Source organism: Podarcis bocagei, assembly GCF_964188305.1.
Source record: "Podarcis bocagei genome assembly, chromosome: 14".
NCBI lineage: Eukaryota > Metazoa > Chordata > Lepidosauria > Squamata > Lacertidae > Podarcis > Podarcis bocagei.
This window is the reverse complement of record NC_138139.1, coordinates 32,707,149-32,725,048: the sequence shown is the minus strand read 5'-3', so window position 1 is coordinate 32,725,048 and position 17,900 is coordinate 32,707,149. Positions and strand designations below refer to the sequence as shown.

General features: G+C 46.9%; 2 protein-coding genes across 5 annotated transcripts in view; one reads left to right on the top strand and one right to left on the bottom strand.

Annotated features, from left to right (window-relative positions):
• Positions 1 to 17,900, top strand: part of LOC308573668 (testis-expressed protein 2-like) — a 106,734-nt gene that overhangs the window by 64,072 nt on the left and 24,762 nt on the right. For 2 of the 4 annotated variants that reach the window (XR_014002152.1, XM_081170844.1), the window contains exon 1: positions 13,275 to 13,809. The gene's annotated coding sequence lies outside the window, so the exon portion shown is untranslated. Of the gene's footprint in view, positions 1 to 13,274; positions 13,810 to 17,900 lie in introns of those variants that run through there. The other 2 variants (XM_081170845.1, XM_081170846.1) reach the window with 2 other exon arrangements.
• MSRB1 (methionine sulfoxide reductase B1) lies at positions 845 to 10,621 on the bottom strand. Its single transcript, XM_081170955.1, has 4 exons — positions 10,468 to 10,621; positions 6,377 to 6,519; positions 5,547 to 5,661; positions 845 to 5,441 (listed from the first exon to the last, which is right to left on the bottom strand). The coding sequence occupies exons 1-4, from the start codon at positions 10,520 to 10,522 to the stop codon at positions 5,413 to 5,415; spliced, it is 342 nt and encodes a 113-aa protein (XP_081027081.1). The 5' UTR covers positions 10,523 to 10,621; the 3' UTR covers positions 845 to 5,412.

Sequence of the window (17,900 nt, the reverse complement as noted above, 5' to 3'; positions counted from 1 at the left end):
ATTTAACATAAGCACTTGTACCTGTAGAGACAATGTAATGATAGAGCCTGTAATGTGCTGACTCTCCCTTAATGTTAAGGATTTGTATATTTGAGGATTGGCCTTGGAGTCACATGACCTGGTAGTTTTTTTAGGTTCTGAGTTTCAGTTCTAGAAGAGACTCCTATGAATAAAGCCTGTTTTATAAAACTACTCATTACTGATGTCTGTTGTTGGATACAGAAACATTACAGTTTTTACCCATGTTTTAGTTTGTACCTGTGAGGTGGTCCATGATTTGGAGCACTGAAGGCAGACTGACAGTATATGGATTACCAAACATTCAAAAAGGAGCACTATAGTAGTCATGGGAAACTTCACTACAGTACTCCGATATCTGTTGGAACTAAAACTCTGCCAAGAATGTAAGGTCCAACAAATTCCTCAGTTGCCTCATTGAAAATTTCATTTCCAATTGTTATAAGAATTCTAATGCATCATGAATAAAATGAACGTTCATAAGTGCAGAAGGTAAACACACAAACATAAGTGCATAAACCACATGTCTGAAATAGCAGAGGGGAGCAATCCTGAAGCCATCTTAATGACCCCAAATATTTCCTCTGCAGAAGGAAATATCTTGGAAAAACCTTTCCCAGTAGTTCTTTTCACTTGCAAATCCTTAAAATCCTGTCTTAAGGGCATGTCTTATGTGTGAATTGGGTAGGCCTTTGACCTGGATTCAAGAACTAAGGTATTTACCATCTCAAAAGAATGGTCCAGGCTGACCAGGAAATGCGGTCAGTAAAACATTATCAGAAGTTACACACAGAAAACAATAAACACTCATGAACGCCATAAAAGATTCAATCAAGTGTAGAGTTTTACTTGGACAGGTTATAAAAGCATAACTGGTAGCAAATTCCACAAGCTGTGGAAAGGCATACTTTCCAACAAGAGTTCAAGCCTCTCTTTCTGCAGCAGGTCACAAGCAAGAGAAAAAACAAGTTACACGGAATGCTGTTAGTGATCTTCTTCCTGTAGAAACTGCAAATGTCCAAAGAGCAGTTCCCACAGAAAGTATCATTGCATATTCTGCATAGTCAAAACAATCTAAGCTTTCTGCCACTTCTTGAATCTTCTTGATTCTTCTTCTGTTTCTGGAATGAATGAATCTTACACACACACACACACACACACACACACACAGAATCCAACAGATCCCCTACCCTTCAAGTGACCCAGACTCTCTTTTGCTCCAATACAAGGTGTGGCAAGCCTTTCCCAGTCTGCCACAGCCTTTCAACTAGTTAAGCAAATTTCACTTATCATAACACAAAATTGAACAAAACACATTCTTGTCTCCAAGAAAAATATTTTTATTAACATCATCTATTCCATATTTATACAGGTGAATAGCAGCATAGCCAAGTTGCTAAGCTGGAACATTACATTCAGAGTTGATTTTTAAAAAATCACTAACACACCCTCTTGTGTCTCCCAGCAGAGGCAAAACAGGCACAGAAAAGTTGATCAAGTGCTCTCAGAGGGCAGATTACCCAATAATACTGCTACTTTTGAGTATGAGTGTGCGTGTGTGCACACGCACACACACACAGAGGTCATTCCCTGCAAATATTCACGGGGCTCCGCATGAAACTTTGTCTTCTTGGACTTTGATTTTGATACCACTGAAGTGGAAAGCTTCACTTCTACAGCGCAGCTTGCATAACCGTCTTGAAAACATACAGGGTGTGATTCTGTACCTGAGGCTCATAAGACCAGGCTGAAGGCAGACATCAGGTGGTTCTTTTCAGAGAGTTGAGCAACACTTCCAATAAACAGCAGGTGATTGTGATCTTTGTGCTGATCACACCTGCAAGTTGAATGCAGTGTCCACACAGACTCATTGTCATCAAAATGCCACCCCTTAATTTCCCCCCAACAATTTTACTGTTTCTGTTGTACCGTGTTTTTTTTTACTTAGTGGATTTTCCACAGAAAGAGTAAATCTGGTTTGAATGGGGGGGATATGAGATGCATTTTAATGAGGTTGTGTTGGTACCTTGCAAAACATGTGTGCGTTCCAAATTGCTCTGTGGAAATACTTGAGGTTTGAGAGGTCATTATTCACAGTATGTACATTCAGCCCACTTTTGCCTCAGCTAAAACAACCTTTGCCACTTTCCTCCATAAACCTCTTATGCCGTTTCAGAAACCAGGAAAAGCTTCTCCACTGCGGAGTGTGCAAAATGGTTCTAAGGGTACATCCAGGTGGCGAATTGTCACACTCCCAGTTTGACCATGATTTGCAAAGCACATGAAGCATTTGCTCGACAGATCGCCTCATAAAGCAGACCCCCTTTTATGCTTCATCAAGACACAATGGACCACCTGTTCTGAAGTTCTCAGCTTTGGATGTAGGCAAGCAGGGAACCATCATTAGGCCAAGCAACCAGTGCAAATATGGATGAGTGCCATCCTGCTTGAACTGCATGTCCAGCAGCAGCACAACACCCTATTCATGTTAACAACAGAAGATTAAGCAGAAACCAACTGATACTGATACAAATGGCACCATATGCCACCTAAACTTAAACTGTACTGTCACTGTTTCCCTAAAGCAAACCCTGGGATTTCTCCAGCTGTTTTTGGACTACAACTCCCATCAGCTAGCAGGACCAGTGGTCAGGGATGATGGGAATTGTAGTCCAAAAACATCTGGAGACCCAAGTTTGGGAAGCACTGGTCTACACTCTCATTTACTCACTTTGAGCTCTTTTTTAAAAATCCTCTTTGTCTGACTCTAACCTAAGTCTGTAGATGTGGTCTGAAGTCAGGGGTGAGGAAGGAGTGGCCCTCCAAATACTGTTGAACTTCAGCTTCTACGATCGCAGACCATTCGCCATGCTGGCTGGGGATGATGGGAGCTGGAACACAGCAGCTTCAGGAGGGCCACAGGTCCCCCATCCTTGCCTTGGATGGACATTCATGGTTTCTTTTTCCAGCTGAATAGCCAATCAAAGAGGTGCAAGTTTTGCAAGTCTTCCTTCCCAGTGCAGGAAGGAAGCTTGTTGTTGTGATACAAGGCAAAGAGGAAGAAGGAAATGTGCCGATTCAGATGAATCTTATGCATTAGCCCTTTGAGCACTGAGAGGTAATCTCGGTTTCTAATGTTTGTTTCTAAAGCCTGAGTGATATGCAGTGTTAGGCAAGAGACTTCATTCTGACTTCTGGAGCACCCAGAAAAAATTCAGATGTCAAGGCATAAAATTTGTTTGTATGTTTACAACAAACAAGGGCTTCAAAAGAGCAAGGAACGTATTAGCTTCGTATTTCCAAACTGGAGGTTCTTAGGTCTCGCCTGAAATGCAATTCAGGGGCTGCAGATTACCTCTTGCATTTAGATTGCACCACCAAAAATTTGGACAAATTCATCCATCACTTCAAAAATGAAGCACTCGGAAATATGACTCCTTAGCCCTTCTGTGGCCTTTGCTTATAACAAACATACAAAATCTTAGCGCAACAGCAAAGATGCAAACTGGTGTTGGAATGATGCTCAATTGATCTGTTTCTCTGCTAGAGAGAGAATCACTTCTATTATATGCAAAAATTAGATGACAGCTAGGTTGCCAGCTTCTGTTTCCTGAGAGAGCTCTTGTGCCTTTAGCACAGGGACGGGAACACTGTGGCCCTCCCGATGTTGCTCTCGTTTTCCCTGACCACTGGTCATGCTGGCTGGGGCTGATCCCCAGCAAATCTTGAGGACCACGTTCCCCTCACCTGCTTTAACCGTGACTGCAAAGAGGTAAATTTAGCAGGCGAAACTTTTGTGGCCATGAAAATAACTGGGGTGGGGGGTTGAGTTTAATGGCAGCATTAAAAGCACAAGGACCCTGCCTGGGGAGGAAATATTGGGAATCCAATATTAATTACCTGGAGCATTTTCTGGGTAGCTCAGAAAAACCGTCCTCACCCCTGCTCTCCAAGTCGAGTTTACATGGGGCAATTCATACAATGACACCACGCCAGAAAATGCCCCAAAGCAATGTGGGGCAGGGCACAACCCAAAGCTAGGCTATGGTTTCAGATGCCACAAAGACTTACTTCTGAAGAGGCCAGGAAATGGGTTTGATCCAAGGGAAGGGCAAGAATGGACACATGACAGTGTGAGGACATTTCTGAGGATGTGGTTGCAGTGACCCAATCACGGAAGCAACCCTAGCAGTTCCATGGGGCATAAACAAAGCAGCATTGTGATGCTGAAAGGTTTGCTCCAGGAGACCAAGTCCTAGATCCGAATTCTCCAACCTTGGATTCTGAAGTAGTGTTGGACTACAACTCTCATCATCCCCAGCCACCTTAACAAATGGTCAATGATGGGAGTGGTAGTGCTGCTGCAGCTGAGAACCCAAGGTTGAAGAAGGCTGTCATACCGGAGAACACATCTACTGAACTGTAGCTGCTGTTTCAAAAGATCCTGGGCTGTTGGATAACTGTTTACATTAAGGGTGGGGAAGCTCAGGCCTCCCCATTTCCTCCACCAGGTCAGTTTGGCCAAAGGATGCTTACTTGCCCGACACTTGGCGCCATATACCACGTCAGGTGTGAGGCAGGTAAAGTCGCAGCTAGGCCAAATAGGGCTTTGTAAGGCCCTTTGGAGCCCTGGCTATGAGCTGTTACAACTTAACATTCACAACGGCCTGTAGGAGGGGTTAGGAACTGGAGGCCAGTAAGCCAAACCTGGGCTTCTAGAAGCCCCTGCAGTGAAGTCAAAACAGCAGCTGTGGCAACAGAACTTCCCAGCAGGCTGCTTAGGGGAAATGGAGGCTTCTACCACCACTCTTTACTCCCATCTCAAAATGTTTTTGGTTTTTTTAAAGGAGAGTCATAGCTACCCCAGGGTTTGTAGCATCTGAAATGCACCTTGGATCCAGCGCTAGTTTGGGCAGAGTGAACCTGGATTGATATGATTAGAGTCCTGCTCAGAATCACGCCAACTTCTGGGGCAACTCATTCCAGAGCCAGACAAGCACTCTGCTTTTTAGTGGAGGAAAAACCCAGACTTTGGTAGGAGGTCACAGGTGCAAGGTGGTCACACCTGAGCAAAAAGAAGAAGAAGAAGAGGAGAAAAGCATCTGGGTGATGGGAAGAACATTCCAAACTAGACTCGATCCAAAATACAGGTTGAAATGGAAGACCTCAAAGCAGGAGGTAGCAAATGCAGAGGGTATCAATCAGAAATGAAAGCCAGAAGGAAAGAGTCTTCATTTCTCTCTTCGTATTTGCCAGCGTCCATCCTGCCCGTCCAAAGGTAAAAGATTCCCAGCCAACAGAGAAGGGTTGTGCTCAACAGCTCCTAGATGGTTGGTGTGGGGTGGGATTGGTCAGCTAGAAGCAGCATCTGATTGGCTGGGTGTTCCAGCCTATTTACTCCCTCAGGTCCTTGTCCTTCTTGTCTAGAAAACACAGAAAGAGAAATCTGGATCCAGCAGCTGCCATTTCAAAAGGGCTTTTCGTCAATGGGCAAAGTTGCAAATAGATGCATAGTTAATTAAGCTCACCTTTAGGGATGAACTTGAGAGAGCTGCTAAATATTCAGAAGCGAGACTGGCCCCTTTTTGGGCCGTCGTTGATGAACTCGTGGCCCAGACCGTTGCCACACTTGCCACATGAGACCTAGAAGGGAAGCATATGAAGCAAAGGGAATAAAGAGACAAAACTCCAGAGCCCTCCGCACTCCCCTGTGCATGGCTGCTTGCACACTAGGGTCTTAGCACTGCTTTTCCACAACCGGTTGAAAGCAGAATTAAAATGGTGGTCACACATGTGACTTAATAGAGCACATTATTTACCTAGGACTGACCATCCCCATAGTGAAGACCCTTCTCTAACATTCACTAAGAAGTCTCTCTCAGCACAGCCCCCTTGCAACTTTAATTAGAAGCTTTCTCGGTGTCTTCTGCCCCTAAGACTTTTCTGGGTACTGCTACATAGCTTCTTAACCAATCAGTTCATGTTTGCTATTTAAATGTGTTTGTTTATAAAACTGCAAAATAGCTGCCGCAAGGAAACTTCTAATTAGATGCACAATAGCCCCCCAATGCCTCAACAGTGCTTTGCCAGTTCACTTTGGTCAGGCTATTGCTGCAACTGATATTTTTGGTTTGGGGGGGGGGGTTGGAAGAGGCAGTGCCATAGATCATGTATAAAAGAAGATGGCAGGACAAAACAAACCTACAAGAACGCAATGCACTGACAACAATGTTGGCTGAATTCTCTGGAAGACGTTGAGGAACACTCCTCTCTTAGGCACTGAAAGCAGATTCAAGGGCTGGACCCTTTGCTCACCTGGGGCTCCATTTCAACCCAGCAACAGTTCCTCAGTACTCACCTTGAAGGCTCCCGGCCGTTCTAAGTACTTGGAGAGGCTATCTTCATGGAGAGTTTCGGTGAAAGCCGGCCATGGAGATGAGTGAGCATACTTGGACCTGCTCGAGAACAGCTCGTAGCCACATTTGGAGCAAGCGTATATACCTGTGCACAAAGATGGGAGCAGGAAGAAGAAGGGAATGAGGTCCCTGGAAGATATACATTCAAACTGGTCGTGGTTTATCTGCTGAACAAAGCCATATCCAAGTTGACTCGAAGCAAGAGTGCTTCCAGAAGCTGCGCTCATCTCAATGAAGCATCCAGTCCAAACTACGCAAGTACCGGTATCTCTCCATGCCAAACCCCTTCCCCTCCTGCTTCAAATAGGATTGAGGTATCGGTCACTTATGGGGCAGAGATGCTTTCTCCCCTCAATGCTGCCTTCATAGGCAATCAAACCTCTGGGAAGGGCAATAGCTGAGTGGTCCCAGGTTCAATCCTCAATGGCACCTGCAGGTAGAACTGGGAATGTCCCCTGCCTAAAAGGAGAGCCACTTTCAGTCAGTGTCAACGGTACTTTGCTGGAAGGACCACTGTGTCTGTCTAAGTGTAAGGCCGCTTCCTGCATCCCTAGGAGTTACCTCAATCCCAATTCTCTGTGTTCATCATAATGCATCAGAGGTAATTACCAGAGCTCCATAGAGAATTGCTTTTCCAGAATTAGGATTTAATGTTATGGCCTCTGTCTTTTCCAGATGGCTGGTGTAAGAAATTACCTTTGAAACAGCTTTTCTGTATGTTTTGTAAAATGGCTATAAGACAACATTGTTCACTACCTTACCCAGTGTCCTGTATCGTAAAGATCCCCATGGAAAATATATGTCTGAGCATAACCACCAGAGGCATTTTATGACACCAGTGCATTTGTGTGATTTTGGCTGTTAGACAAGGAAAATTATGTTACACTGCACGTCTCCTAATTGGAGCCAGGAAACTGAGCCCAATTTGTGCCTCAACTCTGAATGCCTTTTAATATTTTGTCATGGCTTACAGCTAAACCAATCATTTTTTGTTTTATTTTTACTGTATTGTACTATTCTCTGTGTTAATGAATAGACATTATCCACTTCTGTGCCAATTCCATCTTTACAACTGCTGACACTGAATAAACCTCTTTCACAACTCAGCAGGCACTGGAAGGGTGGCAAGATGTGATTCTATTAGGCTTGTAAATAGCCACTCACCTACAGGGCTGGAGCAAGTGAGAAATGCTTAGAACACAAGAAGAGTTTGATGGATGAGGCCAATGGTCCATTGAGTCCAGCATCCTGTTCTCACAGTGCCCAACCACATGCCTGTGGGGAAACCCTCAAACAGAATCTGAGCACAACAGCCCTCTCCCCTCCTGTGGTTTCCAGCAATTGAGATTCCAAAGTATACTGTCTCTGATTGTGGAGGCAGAGCATAGCCACCATGGTTAGTAGCCACTGATAGCTCTCTCCTCCATGAATTTGTCCAATCCTCTTTGAAAGCAAGTTCCATAGTTTAAATATATGCTGTGTAAATAAGGACTTCCTTTTCTCCATCCTGAATCTTCCAGCATCCACTTTCATTGACTATCTCCCACTTGGACTACTGCAATGCACTCTATGTGGGGGAAACTACAATTAATCCAGAATGCGGCAGTTAGACTGGTAACTGGGAGCGGTCGCCCAGACCACATAACACAGGTCTTGAAAGACTTACATTGGCTCCCAGTACATTTCCGAGCACAATTCAAAGTGTTGGTGCTGACCTTTAAAGCCCTAAACGGCCTCGGCCCAGTATATCTGAAGGAGCGTCTCCACCCCCATCGTTCTGCCTAGACACTGAGGTCCAGTGCCAAGGGCCTTCTGGCGGTTCCCTCGCTGCGAGAAGCTAAGTTACAGGGAACCAGGCAGAGGGCCTTCTCTGTAGTGGCACCTGCCCTGTGGAACGCCCTCCCACCAGATGTCAAAGAGAACAACAACCACCAAACATTTACAAGACATCTGAAGGCAGCCCTGTTTAGGGAAGCTTTTAATGTTTGATGCATTACTGTATTTAAATATTTTGTTGGAAGCCGCCCAGAGTGGCTGGGGAAGCCCAGCCAGATGGGCGGGGTATAAATAATAATAATAATAATTATTATTATTATTATTTCCACAAGTTCTAGACTTTCACTTTCTCTGTGCCTTGCATAATTTTATAAACTCCCTATCATGCACCTCTTACTCACTTTTTCTCCAAACTAAAAAGTCCAAAATGCTGCAACGTTTCCTCATTAGAGAGTCGCTCTGTCCCCTTGATCATTTTGGTTGACCTTTCTGAACATTTCCCATAAGTTTCCTATTTTTGCTGCACTGTAGTGCCAATAGATGACAATAATGCAATCGCAAAAGGGAAGCCTTGCAGAACAGCCAATCGAGCAGAATAAACCTACCACTAATGCAAGATTATCGTGTCTATTACACATCACACAAAACACCGACCATAAAACACCAGTCCGGAAGGGTGCCTAAATTGTGAGACAGCTAATTATTATTTTCATGGGCCAGTAAACTTCTGTCGGCTGGCTTGTGTGAGCCACCTGACACGACTGCATTGGGTAATGGAGGAGACATTAATCCCTTCCACAGGATGCTTTTGAAACCACAGCAATAAGTTTCATCACTGTGCCAGTTTTATTCTTGAAGTGAATGGGGAAGCAAAATGTGACCTTGAAAAACGGTAAAAGTGTTTGCTGCAATGGCGGTCCCAGAGACAATTTTCTCTGTGGTAGCAGCCCCCAATTTGCGGGACTCCCTCCCTACAGAGGTATATCTAAGAACCTTCATTGTATGACTTTCGCCATACGCAGAACATACACCTCTTTTTGCCTCAGCCTTTGACAGCTAAGGGCTTCTGTTTTAAGGAACTCACCCCTTTTGCACAATTTACACACTACTGTTCCATTTGGAACGGTTTTATTGGTTTTATTTTCATTCATTTATTTATTTGCATTTATATCCCACCTTTTTCTCCAGGGAGCTCCAAAGTGGTGTACGTGGTTCTCCCCGTCCTCATTTAATCCTCACAATAACCCTGTGAGGTAGGTTAGGCTGAGAAGCCGTGACTGGCCAAGATTACACATCGTGAGTAAGCTTCATGGCAGAGTGGGGATTCGAACCCTGATCTCCCAGGTCTTAGCCAGACACTATAACCACACTGTCACTCATTTCATTTTATCCTCATAATATTATCATCTGTTTTTATAACTGTATATTTTAAACCACCCTGGGACCTTATTGTGAAAGGTTAGTAAGAAATCTTATAAATAATTTTAAGACAATAGAATTAATTGATTAGCCCCATCATAACCCCAACAGGTACCAAGTACTGTTTATTTTCTAAACCACCCTGATATCTTTGGATGAAGGGTGGTATATAAATTTTAACCACAACAAAAACTGTCCCTTTTCTCTCTGTGCCATCTATCTACTTTCTGGGAGTATAAATCTCCATAAATAACAGGGAGAGCGTTTAAGATTCTTCTCAGTTTGTACTCATACAGACATTTTTCTTTGTACAGTATTGGGGGCCAGCTGATTCTGTGCCCCCAACAATCTACCCTCTAGAGAGAGGGGGGGTTGCATAACCCCTATAAATCATGGGGGCAACCAGCTTTCTTCAAGTTAGTTGTCCCACCCAGATGTTCTATGAATATGTGACCAAACAAAAACACAACTGAAGGATGGGGGTGTCCCTTTGAGACAGGCGTCTCCAACCTGGTGCCCTCCGGGGGCTGATGGGAGTTGTAGTCCAACCGTATCTGGAAGGCGCAAGGTTGGCGAAGACTGATGTAAGAAGACCACCATGACCAGAGTTTTATTGACTGCGCCACTACCCCAGTTATTGCAATCCCCGCGCCGGGTGGCCCACATCGTGGATCCTCCCGATCCATCCACCCACCGACCCCGGGGATGTGGAGGGGAAATCAGTTCCCCGCTTGCCGGCGCCTGCCGCGGGTAGTGAGTGGGGTGGAGATTCTGCGGGCTAGATCCAGCCCCGCGCCGGGTGGTTTCCATCCTTCCCCGTGGGATGATTTACCCTTACCGGGTTCGAAGTGGTCCTGATAGATCTCGCCTCCTCTAAAAACGCAGAAGGACATGGCAGCGATCGCTCTCTCCCGGCCCCTGGCGCCGCTCCGGTCGCTTCCCGGTTATATAAGCGGCCGCCCTCCGTCCCTCCGTCCCTCCTCCTCCTGGCTCTGTGTGCTCCGTCGCCTGCAGTTCCAGCGGGAGTGGCGACAGGGGGCGTTGCCGGGCAACACTCCGCCGCCCGCGGAAGCCGAGCGCGCAACGTTAGCCCACGCGCGAAGAGGCAACCGGGGGGGGGGGGAGAAGGGGCGCTCAGAGGAGTCCCGGAAGAGCTGGCGTAGGATCAGGCCCAGATCAGGCTTAACTGCCTCGCTGGAGCAAGTCAAAAGCGGCCTCTTTAGTTCCGGTTTCCGTTCCTCCTAGCAGCCGACCAGATGCACGGGGCAGTTGTGTCCTTTTGTAGGGAGTGGCGTCCAGGGCCCCAGTCACCAGAAGGAGTAGGAGCCCCGCAAACACACACACACACACACACACACACACACACACACACACACACACTGAAACAAGGCTGGCAATGCCACATTTTGAAGGAAGGATGTGATCTGTAGTGGGGCCACCACTTTCAAAGCCCTGCTGGCTCACACTGATGGAAGAATAGAGATGGGCATGGAGAGATTTATCTCTCTCTTTCTCTTTGTAAGGGGCAGCCACAGACATTTTGGAGGTGGAGCACTGAATGGCCCTTAAAGGTAAAGGGACCCCTGACCATTAGGTCCAGTCGCTGACGACTCTGGTTGTGGCGCTCATCTCGCTTTATTGGCCGAGGGAGCCAGCGTACAGCTTCCGGGTCATGTGGCCAGCATGACTAAGCTGCTTCTGGCGAAACAGAGCAGTGCACGGAAACGCCGTTTACCTTCCTGCCGGAGCGGTACCTATTTATCTGCTTGTACTTCGTGCTTTCGAACTGCTAGGTTGGCAGGAACAGGGACCGAGCAACGGGACCTCACCTGTCATGGGGATTCAAACTGCCGACCTTCTGATTGGCAAGCCCTGGGCTCTGTGGTTTAACGCACAGTGCCTTACCCTCCCCCTAAAGCAAGGTGAGACGCTTAATGCCCCCAGGGACTCTCCATCTGGCCCCCAGGACTCTCCCCAGTTATCTCCTGCTTAACACAAGGTTTGTGTTTGGCTACATAGTGTAGGAAACTATGGAACTTGCTCCCGCAGAAGAGAGTGAAGGTCTTCAACTTGAATGGTTTTTAAATACTGTAGGAGGTTATTGATGGTGACTACCTATGATGACTATGCTCTGCCTCCAGTGTTAGAGACAGCAGTGCTTCTGAATACAGGAGGGGAGGGTTTTTCTTGCCCTTAGGTCCCACTTGCAGGTTTCCCTTTGGGGGCATCTGGTTGGCCACTGGCTTGATCCAGCAGGTTCTTCTTATGTAAAGTAAAGAAGAAAAGGCAAGTAAAACTGCTCTAGTTTTTGCGCCCTAGAACAGCAGCAACAGCAACTGAAAACTTTGCAAGGGGTCCCTATTTCCACAGTTTCTCGTTTTCCCAAGGACAGAACTGCCAAGAGGAGAATGCTCATGGCTTGTCCTGAACTGACCCCCACCTCATTGCAAGAGGAGGGGAAAGGGAAAGAAGCCACACCCCCGCATTGTGATTGGCCAGCTCTGCTATACGGTACCTCTGTGTGCAATCATAGGCTGTGGGAGGATGGGGTGGGGGGATGGGGCTCCAGCATTCAGTGGAGGGGGAGCTTTTGAGAAGGTGGGGGGCAGAGAAGGATTCTATTTTTAGCCTCTTTGATCCAGTGGCATATGGATCTGTAGGATGCTACTAGAAATCACAACAAGGTTTTTGTTCATGTTATCCCCCAACCCCCGTGAAATTGCATTCCTTCATCTCACTGTGCTCTCCTTTGCTGTCCTAGAGATTGCAAACGGCGGCAGCACGGTGGCGGCTATGTATCCCCCATCCGTCAAGCAGATTTGTCACCCTTCCTCGAGACTGGCTGAGCATGGCGTGTTTCTCAAAAGCATCCCTTCCCTCCCCTGCACCCCCTGTGATTGGACCGCACAGCGGGAGGCTGCAGCAGCATCAGCACCAGAATGAGCTAAGGATGCTGTGCTCCCCGCATTCCTCCATCCCTGGCACTCTGCTCTCTGGGCCAAACCTGCAGCTCTTCCCCCCACTTCCCCTCCCCCTCCTCAGAGCCCTGCTTCTGCCATGGCCAGGATGGCTGTAGCGGTGGCCTCAGCCGCTGCACTTCAGCTTAAATCTGGATCAGATCAGGTGGTGATGCAAGCAGGCAGCCGCGCAAGCTGCGATGCTCCTGTCCAGACTGGTAGATGGATAATCCTGTACTAGCAGCTGCGGGGCCGCGTGAAAAGGATCACCATCCGTGACCCACGTTCCGGTCCCAAGGGGCAGCAGGAAAGTCCAGATCTTGGCCCACTGAAGGCATAAGGAGGAAGGCACCCCCCCCCCATTCACAAAAAGGTGAGCTTGATGGAGAGCCTGGCAATTTTAGGTTCTTTTATTTTTGTGTCAAACGCTAAGAGCAAGGGTTGTGGTTTGGGGGTGCACTCTGGAGGCAAAATATACGGAAGGGAAATAACTTTTTGCTGGACTAATTGCTGTGCAGGTGAACGTGTAGCAAGGGATGCAGGCTGTCTAGATTATAGACAGAGATGTGGAATTGACATAAACAGATCTATTCACTAGGAAGGTACCCAGTTCGTATCTCACGTAAGTAGAGATCGATTTGAAGAGCATCTAGCCGAGATATCTAAATTGGTGGGCACTGGGCACAACGAAAAGTTGTGGAGTACGAAAGGGAGAATTGGAGAGTTTCCTTTTCCTGCAAGTGGTTTACAATGGTCTCTTTCTAGCAGAGAGGCAAATCCCTCTATCTCTGGAGGACTCTGCCTTGGACCTGACCTGTCTTGGCTCCGTTGCAGGAAAGGTTTCTTGCCCTGACTCCTGTCTGCAGTCTTCACTCTCTCGTCATTGCAAGGTTGTCTGCTATGCCCGCCGCATTTGGCTCTCGACGCACCAATGCCATCCAGGACTCGGAAGCCAGGTGAGGAGGAGAAGGAGCCTTTGTAGTTTTCTCTCCAGACTGGCTCAAACAGTTCAGCCCAGGTGGTGCCAGCATTCTGAAGCGGGAAAGATGCCAGTGAAGAACCCTGGCACATCAGAGGTGCCACAGGCACAAGGTGGATGAAAAAGTATTTCTCTCTCCCTGTGAGCCAGCGTGCGGCAGAGGCCGTTTCCCCGATGAGGAACCAGCAAGTGAGCTGGCACCATTGGATCTTCCTCTTTGCTGGCACCCTTCCAATCTGATCAGGTGAGTTTTGTGGAGACTTCAGAGCTGGGAGAGGCTTTGGTCCCTGAGATACCCCTTCTCAAACTTGGCAGAAAAGAATGATAAACAGGACTAGACCTTGTTTTTTTCCTCATTGCATCAAGGATTCAAAACGAACAGTAATCATGTTTTGGGTGCTCCTGGCAATTATGAATATGTGTGTTTTAAAAAATACATTTATTTTATAATGAGCTTCGTGGAATGGCTGTCCATATAATTTTGGCCCCTGGCCCTTTCTGCTTGTGGCCTCAGTGCTGCAGTCAGCCGTGGTAGCCAATTTGCAAGGAAGCCAATGAGCTGTGGTAACCGCTGTTTACTGTAGTGCAGAGCTGGGGAACTTGGGGCCCTGCAGAATGTTGCTGGACTCCAATTCCCAGCAGCCAGCATGGCTAGTGGTCAGGGATGATGGGAGTTGTGATCCATCAACACCTGGAGAGCCACAAGTTTCCAAGTCTTGCCTTATAGGTAAGTCACCCCCTTGTATACAATACTTGACAAGAGATTGGGACATCCAGTGGCAGCGAGCAAGCTGTACAATTTTTTTGAAAATGCCCCATTCTTGCCTGATTATGAAATGCTGTGCTGCTTATAATGAAGTGTGAACAAGATCTTTGTTGGGCTTTGTCAACCTGGTAGTGCCCTCCAGCTAATTTGGACTCCAGTTTGGCCTGTGATTGGGAATGATCGTATGCTGATTGGGGGCTGATGGGAGTTGTGAACAACTGGAAGGAAATTTAGGGGAAGGCTGTTCTATTTTACATTTTCAGGGGCCAAGACTAGCACCACCAGCCAAAATGCTGGACTGCGACTTGTCTTTATGTTCAAAATATCTGATGGCCAGAGGACGACACGTAAGATCTCAACAAAGTCTTCTTCTTCTTCTTCTTGTAAGATACTAGGCAGCCTCAAATAACCCAAAATGTGTGATTCTGAAGCAACTTTTTTGGAAGGTAGAGGAGCCTGGCAAGTAACTCCGCCACAGCATGCTGACCTGAGCTGAACCATTGGTCCATCTAGCTCTGTAGCATCTACTCTGACTGGCAGAAGCTCTCCTGGTTTTCGGCAGGGGGCATTCTCAGGTTCACTTGGGAGATGTCCGGGATTGAACCTGGGACCTTTTGCATACAAGGCACGTTCTCTGCCCCTGTGCAACAGCCTTGCCCTTTAGGAAGTTGCTTTGCAACAAAACCACTGGTCTGCCTAACTCAGCAGATTGTTTGCACTGATTTGCAGCACTCTCCAAGGTTTCAGGGCAGGAAACTTCCCCAGCCCTACCCAGAGATACCAGAAATTGAATCTGAGACCTTCTGCCTGTGAGGCAGATACTCCACCACTGATATTCCTGGCCTCGTGGTTTGGAATAAAGGGGTGATTTAAATAGGAACACAGCAAGTTGCCATGTCCTGAATCAGACCATTGGTCCATCTAGCCCAGTTTTGTGTACACTGGCTGGCAAAGGCCTTCCAGGGTCTTAGACCAGAGTCTCCCAACTGGAGATACCTGGGATTGAACCTGGGATCTCCTGCATGGAAGGCAGATGTTCTGCCACTAAGCCGCAGCCCCAACCCTCCACAATCAATGAGCCCAGCTTTGCAAACAGCTTCCACATGAAGGCTGTAAATTGTGACACTCCCATCCCCCTTTTCAGATCTGAGAGCAGACCCACAGCTAAAGATTCGTCTCTCTAGGTGGCTATTGAGAGAACAAGGTTGGCCAAAGGAGACGAGCAAAGGCAGAGGTTTGAGATCTGTGTGGCAAAGCAGGTCGATCAAAGCCACCGTCCCCCTCTGGATGCTGCCATTTTAAATTAGGTCAGTCGTTCATCCTGGATAGATTTCTGCAGCGCACCCCCTCCTTCTTTGCAGAGAAGAATTTATTGTCAGTGGCAGGTGCCCAGAGAACATTTTGTGAGTGAGGAGGTCCTCCCCCTCTGCCTCGCTGGGTGTCTGTGCATCCGGCTGATGAAAGGAAAGAGCAACAGATTATCCCAGAGAGTCTGAGAGGTTGCAAGGAAGCAAGAGAGTCAACTTCTTTAATAATAGCTGTAGACTCCGCTCTTCTGCACCACTGCCCTCCCACACCCTATTTTATATGTTTATTTATTTAAGGGGGTGGGGAGCCTTTTTCAGCCTGTGGGTTGGATCCCTTTCTGAACAACCTTTAGGGAGCCTGTGGTGGGTGGAGCCATAAATGCATTCCCCCCCCCTTTGTACAGAAAGCTAGTTTCTACGCACCCACCTCTGTATCCCCCCATCAAGGCAAGCAAAAGAGGAATGATCAGAGTTCAAGAAAAACATGCTAGCTGGGCAAAAACACTCAAGGAGGGTGCAAAAGAGGGTGCGACCTGGGGACAGTCCTGAGGGCCAGACAGAAAGGTCTGGAGGGCCACATTTGGCCCCCCAGGCTGAGGTTCCCAACCTCTGATTTATTTTATGAGATTTTTATCCTCCCCTTCCTGTAAGCTTCCAAAGAAATTAACTTATCTTTATGTACAGCTCTGATTCCTCCTAGCCTATGATGGAAAAGGGGTGGAAATTCATCTGCCTTTGATATGGCTGTTGCCTCACCTATAGTGGGGGATGCTTAGACTTAGAGGGACTTTTTTAGTTTTGGAGGGATCAGTGCATTAAAATCTGAAATCACTTTGTTTAACAACATCTCTGTCCAATGCTGTAGTCTGAAAACAAGAAACTGCCTGGGCTTTTTTTTTTTAAGTAATAATACTGGGAGTTCATGCTTTCTTATAAGAAATTATCAACTTGCACCTGAGTTTACTTATTTCCTCCTCCCTCCCAGTCTGTTTTGCTTTTCTGCTGCATCTTTTTAGACTAAGGTTGAGAGCAGGGCCTGTGCTGTTACTATTGATCTTTCTGGCAACCTTTTTTGGCTGAAGAGCAGGATGAAAGTTCTTTAAATAAATAAATGCAGACAGTGCCTTCTCGCTCCTGTCCAAATCTGACCCCTAATTCCATATTTGTAGGACAGATCAAAGTAATGCTTAATAGGCATTTTGCCTATGCTTGAAATATTTCCTTCTGTTTTACGAAGTCTCATGCACAGAGATGACATCTCTGTAATAAAAACCTGACTTTGAAAGTACGGTAACTTTCCTACCATACAAGCACCTAATTTGATTTCTGCCTAAGAATTCATGGTCCTGGATTGCAGCTTTCCTTCCTTCCTTCCTTCCTTCCTGCCTGCCTGCCCGCCTGCCTGCCTGCTTGTAGTCCTTATTGTTGCAGAGATAAACTTGAAAAAGGCAGGCAGTAACCAGTGAGAAACTGGATGGGCATGCAAAGATCAGAAGGTGAAGCTTGTTGGCACCACAGAGATCAGTTCCTTATAATTAAAGGTAAAGTTACCCCTGACCGTTAGGTCCAGTTGCGGACAACTCTGGGGTTGCGCGCTCATCTCGTTCTATAGGCCGAGGGAGCTGGCGTTTGTCTGCAGACAGCTTCCGGGTCATGTGGCCAGCATGACTAAGCCGCTTCTGGCGAACCAGAGCAGCGCAACAAAATGCCGTTTACCTTCCTGCTGGAGCGGTACATATTTATCTACTTGAACTTGACATGCTTTTGAACTGCTAGGTGGGCAGGAGCAGGGACCGAGCAACGGGAGCTCACCCCGTTGTGGGGATTTGAACCTCCGACCTTCTGATCGGCAAGTCCTAGGCTCTGTGGTTTAGACCACAGCGCCACCCGCCTTCCTTCCTTATAATTAGCAGAGAGCAAATAGCTTAGGTAGTGCTACGATAGTTGTCATTCAGGTCATATAGAATCCTGTGTTTCTTGATGCAGGATTTTAGCTTCTCTTTTATTTTATTTTTAAAATAAAAAAGGCCAATGGCCCATCTCGTCCAGCATCCTGTTTTCACAGTTGCCAACCCGATGCCCATTGTGGAAATCCCACAAGAAGTAGCTAAGTGCAAGAGCCCTCTTCCCTCCTGCAGGTTCCAGTAACTGGTATTCACTGCCTCTTTGAAAGCCATCCATGTCGATGGCCATACCTGCCTCCTGTGGGAGTGAGTTCCATAGATTAACTCTGCACTACATGGCAAAGTGCTTTCTTTTATC